The sequence below is a fragment of the Lactuca sativa genome, chromosome 1 (assembly GCF_002870075.4).
Source record: "Lactuca sativa cultivar Salinas chromosome 1, Lsat_Salinas_v11, whole genome shotgun sequence".
NCBI lineage: Eukaryota > Viridiplantae > Streptophyta > Magnoliopsida > Asterales > Asteraceae > Lactuca > Lactuca sativa.
Genome location: NC_056623.2, coordinates 160,616,704 through 160,627,953, shown reverse-complemented (window position 1 = coordinate 160,627,953; position 11,250 = coordinate 160,616,704). Strand labels below are relative to the sequence as shown.

The following is an 11,250-nucleotide window of genomic DNA, read 5'->3' as shown; positions in this document are numbered from 1 at the left end:
CAGACACACTTTTGGGCGTGTCTAAACTCAAACTAAGGAAGTGGTATAAAGTTTTCAAAAGAAAAGAGTTTTAGAAAAGCGAAAAGAATTTTTAGAAAGAAAAGAACTTTGAAAAGAGAAAAGGGTGTGGTGCATGCAATCGGCCGAGTTCAAGTAAGTACTCCCAAATTACCCATACAAGTTTATGTATGATTATCAGATTTAGTAGAACAGCATGCTAGATTAGGACTAAGGATCTAGGAAGGATACCTTATGTGCCTGATATATGTGTTTCAGCCTATGAGAATTGCATGCTAGTACAGATTGTCAGTATGATAGCCATAGTAGTATATGCTTGATTATGTGTACTTGATGCTCGAATGCTGTTTGCTTTGCACTTTAAGGAGTCTTAGTTTTCTGTTACTAACTAGTAAATGAATATGTTACGTTACATATTGCAAGGATTAGATTATTTCAGAAGGTTAGGTCTAGCTCTATTGCGCAACTCTTGTTTGAGTCCAACTGTTGTAGCGTAGGACCTCTCATTCGAAGAATTATCTAGTCTTAGTGATATGTAATAGTATTCACGAGCCAGTTAGAGGGAGGTAGCAGAGACTTCTTATGCAGCTAATAGCAGAGAGTGGGTCAGGGCAAGCCTAGGAAGAGTTTAGAGTGAGATCAGCAATAGTAGCAGAAGTGACTTGGTGGAGTCAAGGCAGTTCTTGAGGAAAGTACAGATAGATGTGGAAGGTAGTATGGGCCCGTACTACTGAAAGCAGAGGATTCATACTCGAATCAAGGAAGGATGAGACAAAACCAGAGAACTTGTAGTATATGTGATCCCTTGAGTTATATTAGTATTCTGGCGTTTGTCATAATGTGTTTTCAGAATGGTGGTTCTACGCCCTAGACTAGCAGTTGGCAGTTCAGGTGAGGGATCAGGTTTAGGCTCGAGAGCTGAGCAGCTAGATGAGTAGACTACGGAGTTTCTCTCGTCAGATATCACTCGCACTATACTTGAGCATACTCCTGTGACCTTCGGTTTGATCAAGGAGGGTATTCTGGAGCTTATGGATGAGAGATTGAGCGCGATATGTGTTGAGGTGGCGGCCATGATGGGGTCGCGTACGCTCACCTTTCGGGAGTTCAGATCCTATGGAGCTCCTGATTATCATGGGGCTCGAGACCCCATTGCTAGTACCCGATGGTTGGCAGATGTAGCCAACGCGTTACGCACCAGCAGATGTCCTGATGGGGACAAGGTCAGATTGACTTCATGTCTTCTGAAGGACAGGGAACGAGATTACTGGGAAGAGGTTGGAAGAGCTATTGGTAATGATGTTGTGCTGGATGCCATGACCTGGAGCGATTTCACGACCAGGTTCAGAGCCGAATTTGCACCCGTCATTGAGGTACAACAGCTTGCTAGAGAGTTTCAGGACCTCCAGCAGATGACAGAGACTGTGGCAGAGATTACCGTTAAGTTTCGGGAGAGGGTCCTTCTTGTTCTGTAGTATGCGATGGACGAAGAGATGAAAAAGGCCCGATATCATGAGATTTTGCGTAGTGATATCCGCCAGTTTGTGAGCCGATCCAGCTGCAGGACACTGGAGGATATGATAGCGAGGGCTCGGGAGAGAGATTGATTTGGAGATGGAGAGGAAGAGGAAGCCAGATTCGGTATCTGGCACGGAGGGCTTGGGCAAGAAGCCCAAGACAGATTACAGAGGGAAGGGCCAGCAGGGCCGAGGCCGCTGCGGAAAGTATGGCAGGTCACACGAGGGGACGTGCAGGGCAGGGAGTTCGGGCTGCTTCAAGTGCGGCCGAACAGGATATGTGAGCAGAGATTATATTGCAGCTTGTACTACTACTACCACCGCATTATCTGATCTGATTTGCTTTCAGTGCAATCAGAGGGGCCATAAGAGGTCCCAGTTCCCGAGTTTGGCAGCGGCAGGGAAGGTGATGGCACCCGCCCCTGCTACATTGAGGATTACAGACGGTCGTCAGGGCCGGGCTGAGACGCTAGTGGCAAAGAGTAGAACCTTCCAGTTGACAACAGAGGAGGCACGTGCAGCTCCTGATGTGGTTACGGGTATGTACCTTCTCCATTACCTCATATTTATTTCTGATTATTGCTCATTATTTTGTGTTGTTTATAGGATCATTCTTGGTGAACGACATTTCAGCTATGGTATTGTTTGATTCGGGGGCTACCCGATCATTTGTGTCGCTTGCGCTTAGAAAGCGATTTAGTAGAGCTTCAGGGGAGCTGGACTGCCCACTCTATGTGGAGATAGTGGATGACAGGACCGTCAGAGTCGCGAGGGTTCATAGAGGATGTACGCTATGGTTATTTGATGAACTATTCTCAGTGGATTTGGTTCCGATTCCCCTGCGAGGGAACAAGGTTATAATGGGTATGGATTTGTTGAGCCCCAATGGGGCAGTGATTTATTGTGAGCTTTAGCTAGTGAGGGTTAGCACTCCCAGTGGGGGAGAGTTAGTGATTCAGGGCGAGAGGCCACATCGTAGACTGATTCTTTGCTCAGCGGCGAGAGCAAGGCGCTACTTTCAGCAGGGTTGCGCAAGATACGTCGCATATGTCATGGATACCCGGGATAAGGGTAAGGCGATAGTTGATGATGTACCAGTGGTACGAGAGTATCCGGATGTATTCCCAGAGCATTTTCCTGGGATACCTCCGGAGAGACAGGTTGAGTTCCGGATCGACTTGGTCCCTGGTGCGGCTCCGATAGCCAAGGCACCATCTCGGCTGGCTCATCCAGAGATGCAGGAGCTGTCTACGCAGCTACAGGAGCTGTCTACGCAGCTGCAGGAGCTGCTAGACAAGGGTTTTATTAGGCCAAGCAGTTCGCCATGGGAAGCCATGATCCTGTTTGTGAAGAAGAAGGACGAGTCGCATGGCATGTGTATAGATTATCGGGAGATGGAATAAGGTAACGGTGAAGAACAATTACCCACTCCCGAGGATAGATGACTTATTCAATCAGCTTCAGGGAGCATCCTGGTTCTCCAAGATTGATCTACAGTCCGGTTATCACCAGGTGCGGGTCAGAGATGATGATGTGCAGAAGGTCGCTTTTAGGACCCGCTATGGTCATTATGAGTTTGTGATGATGTCGTTTGGGCTCACCAATGCTCCAGCCACATTCATGGATCTCATGAACCGCGTGTGCACGCCGATGCTGGACCGGTCTATGTTAGTTTTCATTGATGACACATTGGTATATTCCAAGACTCCGGAGCAGCATAAGGAGCACCTAAGGGAGATGCTAGAGACCTTGAGGAGGGAGAGACTTTTCGCAAAGTTCTCCATGTGTGAGTTTTGGTTACGCGAGGTGTAGTTTTTGGGGCACCTCGTCAAGCAGAAGGGTATATTGGTTGATCCGTCGAAGATAGAGGCCGTGATGTAGTGGGAGGCCCGAGGTCTCCATCCGCGATTCGGAGCTTCCTAGGTTTGGCAAGGTATTATAGGAGATTTATCTAGGATTTTTCGAAGATAGCAGTTCCGCTCACCCAACTGACCAAGAAGTCGGTGGTGTTTTGCTGGGGTCCTAAGCAGCAGACAGTCTTTGAGACACTCCGGCAGTGACTGTGTGAGGCACCGATTCTTACCCTGCCAGAGGGAGTAAATGAATTTGTAGTCTACTATGACGCTTCGGTCGCAAGTATGGGAGCAGTGTTAATGTAGCGGGGACATGTGCTAACTTATGCCTCTAGATAGTTGAAGCCTCACGAGGATAACTACCCGACGCATGATTTAGAGCTGGGGGCAGTGGTGTTCGCCCTCAAGATTTGACGGCATTACCTCTACGGGGTCCAATGTACTATCTACACGGACCACAAGAGTTTGAGGTACCTCATGGATCATCCGAATCTGAACATGAGGCAGCGTCGGTGGTTAGATGTGGTAAAGGATTACGACTGTGAGATCCTTTACCACCCGAGCAAGGCCAACGTAGTGGCCGACGCCCTGAGCCGCAAGGTGGTAACGGCTCTAATCCAAGATATCTGTCTGAGGATGACAGTGATTACTCCACTACTGGAGCATATTAGGGAGGCACAGGTGGAGGTTCTGAAGGAGGAGCGCCAGAAGTGAGAAAGGATAGTGGGCCGAGTAGCATCGTTTGATTATGATAGTCGAGGATTGTTGACCCTTCATGGGAGGGTCTGGGTACCGTGCTGGGACGGATTACGGCAGGTGTTGATGGATGATGCCCATAAGTCTCGGTTCTCCATCCACCCGGGAGCGACGAAGAAGTGCAGAGACCTTCGACCTGATTACTGGTGGCCCTGCATGATTGGGAACGTAGCTTGGTACGTGGAGAGATGTCTGGCCTGCAGGAAGGTCAAGGCAGAGCACCAGAGGCCCCATGACAAGATGAAGTTGTTAGATATTCCCATGTGGAAATGAGAGGATATCACTATGGATTTTATTACTAAGCATCCCTGGACCGCGTAGGATTGATTCGATATGGGTCATCGTGGATTGGTTGACCAAGAGCGCCCATTTTATACCGATCCAGACTCTCGAGGACATGCTTCGGTCATGTGTGCTAGATTTCGTTGGCAGTTGGGATATGTATCTTTCGTTAGTGGAATTTTCGTATAACAACAACTATCACTCCAGTATAGACCAGCCTCCCTTCGAGATGCTCTACAGGACGAAGTGAAGAACCCCAATTTGTTGGGGTGAGGTCGGTCAGAGGGTCATGGGGAGTACGGAAGTATTACTCAAGACCACAGAGCGGATTTAGCAGGTCTGGAGTAGGCTTCAGACTGCTCTTAGTTGTCAAAAGAGTTACGTCAATAAGCGACATTCGGACTTGGAGTTTCAGGTGGGCGATATGGTCCTCCTGAAAGTGTCACCTTGGAAGGGTGTCATCAGGTTTCAGAAGAGGGGCAAGCTGGGCCCCAGGTTCATTGGTCCATTTAGGGTTTTGGCCAGGGTGGGTCGAGTTGCGTAGCGGTTAGACCTTCCAGCAGAACTCAACCATATTTACAGCACGTTCCATGTTTCTCAGTTACATAAGTGCTTAGTGGATGATTCAGCAGTGATACGCCTTGAGGACATTCAGGTTAACGATAGCCTGAACTACATCGAGAGACACGTAGCCATTCTAGATCACAACACGAAGGAACTGAGGAAGAAGAGGGTAAAGTTGGTGAAGGTGCAGTGGTAGCACTGCAAGGGTTCAGAGTGGACGTAGGAGCCTGAGTAAATGAGGGAACAATACCCATAGTTGTTTCCCAAGACAGCAGACTTCAAGGACGAAGTCTAAGACAAGTGGGGGAGAGTTGTAACACCCGGTCTCAGGTACGCATTTTATTTCAAGTCAAATATCATACCTTACTATTGGACTCTACGAGTTGGGGGCTCAACTCGTCGAGTAGGATCGACTCCGAGTCAGGGATTAAGTGACCTACTCGACGAGTCGTAAGACAGACTCGGCGAGTAGGAGCTATCTAGGTGAAACCCTAAATTGGGGGGTTTTCACCCTATTTAAACATCTTCTAAGGCTCCCCCCCCCCCCCCAGCCTCCATCACCTATAGAGCATTACACCCGAAACCCTAGTCCTCCATAAGTGAGCTTGATCTTTCTTGGTTGTTTTGAGTGTTTCTTGTTGTGTTTTGAAGTTAGAGCAACAAGTGGTAGGTAGAAGACCCAAGGGAGAAGGAATAGATCCAGGATCAACAGTATTTTCTCCTCACTTTCTGGTAATCAAGCTTCATACTTGACTTGTAGTTTCTTAGATCTCCTTATGGCCATTTTTATGGATTTTTGGGTCCAAGAAGCTTGATCCTTGGGACTTAGACGTCCCAAGTTAATATACCTTCAGATCTGGAACATTGGAGGGTCCTCATGGCATAAAGGTGCCATCTTTATGGCCATGAGAGCCCCGTGTATGATATAAACCCCATTTTTGGTCCTTTGAGCAAAAAAGTCCCATGCACGTACGTAAAGTTCATGACTTTATGTGTTATATCGACTTAAGGAGCCCAGATCTACCCGTTGGATGAGAGTTGTACATCAGAAACCGAGTTTTGGTCATGGACATTAGTCGACTCGGCAAGTCGGTGGTTTAGGCTCCCAACCTTCTATGATTTGAGGGAATCCAATTTAGTTTAGAAGGGATTTAGATGAGTCCAGAGGAAGGACTCAGAGAAATGGACATGGTTATGGACCTGGAAACCATGGGACTCGGTGAATGCATGAACGTACTCGGCGAGTCCAAGGCAATCTCCCAATCCATTAAGACGGATTCAACGAGTTGTTCATACAACTCGGCGAGTCACAGACTAGTAGCACTTATGATGAAGATGAACTCCACGAGTTCAAGGCTGAGCTCGGCGAGTCAGTTGAAGATTGTCCCGATATCAGTTGAAAGAGAACTCGCTGAGTTCTTGCTAGACTCAACGAGTAGAGTCGGGTTGGGGCAGGGGAAAGTATAGGGACTCGACGAGTCGAGTCAACTGGATGTTGACTTTGACCAGGATGACTAACTCTGGCCGGGGGGTAAATGGTCATTTTACCCTAGGATTAGTTATTAGTTTATGACTAAGTTTCTCTATGGAAATTATAGTCAGGGAGTCGCCGGAGCAGCAGACAGAGATTTCTTACCCAGAGTTTCAGCAGACAGACACACGAGGTGAGTTTCCATTCAGTAGGAACGGGTCTAAGGCATCAAGGTCGGCCCGTAGCGTGTTATGATTAGTAGTTAAGTGTGGGCGGGGCCCGTATCTCCCAATTAGCTGAGTGTGAGCAGGGCCCGTATTTCCCTGTAGTGGAGCTTAATTATGATATAAGTCTAAACGATAGATCTAGTTATACTTGTTGTCTTTGTGATACTTGTATGTCTGCCTAGTAGTTGAGTGTGGGTGGGGCCCGTATCTCAGAGTTATCGGAGTGTATGCGGGGCCCATATCTCCTAGTTAGTGGAGTGTGGGCAGGGCCCGTATCTCCATGAGTGGGGGCGGGGCATGTATCTCCTAGTTGCATGATATATGTGTATGATATGTGGTAGTTTGGGGGAGCTCACTAAGCTTCGTGCTTACAGTTTCGATTTTGGTTTCTGGTACTTCAGCTAGCAAAGGGAAGGACTCAAGTTGATGACATGACACACACCACAGTTTCTATTAGCCTGAGAGCTTAGTCTGATATTTATTATGAAACAATTATATGTTGACAGATTTTATGAGATTTTCAGATACACGTTTGATGATTTGATTTTATAATGATAATATTATGTTTGTTAAATGATTTCAAAAACGAAATTTTTGGCTTGTATTTTTGGAATGTTTCAATATCTCACCAGGTTTCTCCAACCTTGCCCACTCAATTCATATGTATCACATGTATCAAGACTTAGGCCACTGGAACTTGTTTAGGATGTTGAATGATTAAGAGACAGTCTGCAATAGTATTCAGGATCATCAGGTCTTTACGCTGTAACTTATGTATATGTATTGATTAGGACATCCTTAGGATTTTAACATTTTGGAAACAAATATTTGTAATCAAAATGATCTTGTTTACTGGGATTTTCCACAAATATAAATAAATGGTTTTTAAAGCATGAAGAAAAATTTTATTTGGTTTTGAAAAATAGAAAATGTCAAACACAGACATGTTGGTGATTAATTTTATAAGTACAAGCTCAAGGCCGAATTAACTATCAAGCTTAAAGCATTTAGTCACCCAACAAAAGTGATTATGTAGTTTATGCATAATTTATATGTCCATTATTGCCAAACAAGTTTAAGAGCTTAAATGTTTGGTAAATTTGAAATCCTGAGTTTTTGGTCAGATTTCAAGTCATGTTTAAGGATTTTATTAACTTAACCAAAAAACCTAAGGTTTGCAAATATATTTTTATCTATATTTTCCGGTACGTACAAAAATCGTCATTAGTACAGAACCTATTTTTTGATGCGATTGATTTTTTATTTTTGGAGTGGTGGTAGCCTAAAACCACATCATTACAACAGTTTTGCATCAATAAATCAGTGAACTGCATCATTTAAGGCATTTGTTCGTGCGGTTTCACTAAAACGCATTAAAATGTATTTATTGGGGAGGTTTTCAAAACTGCACCATTAAATCAATAGAAACCGCCTCATTTAATCATGTGGAACCGCCTCATTTGAACTTCCTTATGAAAAATCCGTTCAAAATTTTCCTTCCATTCAAAATTTTCATTTCACGTTGGATCCTTCAAATTTATAGATATCCCTCCCAAATCTTCCCTCTGTTTTAATATAAATCTAAGCACACATCCATGGAAACCATAACTCCTTCACATTTTTTTTCAATAGAGTAGTACATAGGATTTCTTTTTGTAAACCTTCCCTACATCATCTTCATCTCAAACCACTAGTCAACCATTGCACCACTAAGACCGCTTTCAACCAATATTACCGGCAGAACGAGAGACCTTCACCACCACAAACCACCTGCTATCAGCCTCCATTGCTACCTGTTACATCCGGAGATATCCAACCATTGATAGCATCCATCACACCCTCTACGAACCACCAACCTCCGCCTCAAAACCTGCTGAACCGGTTAACCTTCAAGCCACCCATCACAGCCTCACGCACCATTTGTTTCAGCATCACACCTTCTAAACTCAAACCCACCACCATAAACAACCTCTAACCTCGGAACCTCCACCCTCTTACTTATTCCGACTTCAAACAAACTACACCCCAGGTGCCACTTTTGACAACCATCACCACATGATACTTACACCACCATCGAACCAAAAAGAAATATAAAAAAGAGGAGGTTGTGTTTTAAGGATCAATAGGATAGTAGATAGGTTAGGACAGATAATATTTAAATATAAAACCGATTACAATCATAAACTAATAGTAAGGCCATACCCTAATATACTAAATTACTGGAATTGTGACTTCATGATCAATTCGTGTGTTTATTAACCGATGTGGTTATAATCTTTTGGGGTGGTTTTCATCATTAAATGTGGGTGTTTTTAGGCGGCTTTCGTCATTTTTTTCGGAGGTTATATAACCGCATTATTAAATAGGGGCGTTTTTTGATGCAGTATTTTTTGGTGCGGTTTAATAACCCTATCAACTAATCATTTTAACCGCATCAATTAATGATTTTTGTACTAGTGCATTAAAAAAATCAATGAACCGTAGGTCACAAAACTTGTTTTCAATACACAGCGAAAAAGTTTTAGCTTGATTGACTATTGAATCCTCAACCAAATCAGTTATGGGTGTTTGAATTAGCTTTTTAGCTTATTGTTTATAGCTTATTTGTGGTGGGAATAAGCAATAAGCAATAAACATAGGGAGAGATGCTTATTAAAATTAGCTTATTTAGCTTAATAAGCTGGATTTTATCCAAACACTCAAATTAGCTTATTATAGGAATAAGCAATAATCACCTCTTTTTTCCTATCCAAACACCCCCTTAATGACCTTGAGAAGACAGGCCAATAATTCAGCCGGAAAAAATCACTGTTGACATATTAACTTGTAAATTATTTTTAGGGTTCAAATCTTACTGAAAAATTAGGAAACTTTTTGGGCTGGAATACTAACTCATTGCGTTAATTTTTTGCTCAAGAATCGGTCAAAACGCTCGAGTGTGGACCGATTTATGACCCTTAGAAGTTGGTACAAATTTTCTACTCACAAAAAAAATTGGATCATTATATCATATTAATTTATTATTGAATAAATATACTATATATTAAAAAAAACACATTTATACATTCAAATATTTGGTAAATTAAGTTAAACATTTTAAACATATTTCTACTTTGTAACGTCTTAACTAGATCTAATTATTCCATAAATAAAATTAAATATATTTTATTATTAAACTACTATATATCTTAAGAAGTATCTATTAATTGAACCATATAGTATTATATTAGTTAATATTTTCTTGTATATCCCATGATTATTGAAACGTTTTGATATGTTGAGAAATTAAATATCCTTGATAACGCAAAATTCCAAATGAATTACAGGCAACCATGCATGTTGTACCTAAACCTATCCTATCTGCTCAAAGAAAACTCGAAGGCAGTTCCTGCATGATTCACGGAAAGCATGAACATATCCTTAGAAAAGTTTCCATCTGGGACCTTCATCTCTATCGAAAGAGTACATGGCAAGAGGAGATTCTGATCATTCTTGTTACTGATGGAGAGTTTGATTGCAGAATCTGAAACATCTGTTTTCTTGCCGAGTACTTCATGGGTTAACAAGTTCTTCTCACCGCATCTTGATTGACAACTTTCATCGAATTCTTCTGTGATGGGTTGGACTTTCTTTGGACTATTATCGTGTTTAGTTGAACCACCGGAAAACCTGATGCCGCCTCTTGATTCACACAGTTGATGCGGCAACATGATTTCTTCACGGGCAATACCACTCCTATGGCGGCCAACGACTTCATGAGGCAAAACGACGGTGTCGTCTATCTTTGGACTAACTTTACGCTTGATTTCACTATCGGAAAACCAGCTGCTGCCGACTGATTCACACGGTTGATGAGGCAACAGGATTTCTTCTCGTGCAATACGACTCCCATTCCCGCCAAAAAAATTCATGAGGCAACATGAGGTTTTTGTCTTTCTTTTGACTAACTGAGCGGTTGATTGCATGGCCACCTTCGGAAAACCTGCTGATGCCGGTTGATTTACAGAGTTGGTGTGGTAACAAGATTTGGCCGGCGGAAGCCATCCCGCCGTGTGTTGAGCGACAGTATTCGTGTGGCATTCGAAGGCCTTCTTGCATAGAACACCTTCTGGTTTTGGCTTTGATCACTCCGGCATCACCGTCGTTGAAGTTACTGTCCATCAATTTGGCCATGAAAGATCAGATCGTTGCGAAGGTTTATCGTAGTGGAGACGATGGTTAAGCTTGTGGAAGAAGAAGTGCGAGGGAGGGGGTATATATATTGTGCTGGTGGTGGTGTTTGAATGTAAAGATTTTCTCTAGAGAAGGCAACTTTCCTTTTATCACACAATCACCTAACTAAACTCAAATAGTCTCCACGATATATACGGAGGTCGCTTTCACAAATCCGCATAAAATATAAAACCGTTTAACAGTATTTGTCTATTTGTTTATGTATGATTTTTATTTAAAAAAATGTTGGAAATTATATCTATTTTTTAAACTATTAATTTTGGTTTAACCATTTAGCAGTTGTGTTTTGCATTTTGTTTTTCAGATATTTCTTACTTTTTTTTTATTTT

At 43.1% G+C, this 11,250-nt stretch overlaps 1 protein-coding gene across 1 annotated transcript; it reads left to right on the top strand.

The window, feature by feature from the left end:
- Positions 1-1,632: 1,632 nt before the first annotated feature.
- On the top strand, positions 1,633-9,592 carry LOC111885268 (uncharacterized). The gene is made up of 3 exons (XM_052766928.1): positions 1,633-2,074; positions 2,142-2,293; positions 9,530-9,592. Exons 1-3 carry the CDS (start codon positions 1,633-1,635, stop codon positions 9,590-9,592), a joined length of 657 nt encoding a protein of 218 aa, XP_052622888.1.
- The last annotated feature ends 1,658 nt before the right edge of the window (positions 9,593-11,250 follow it).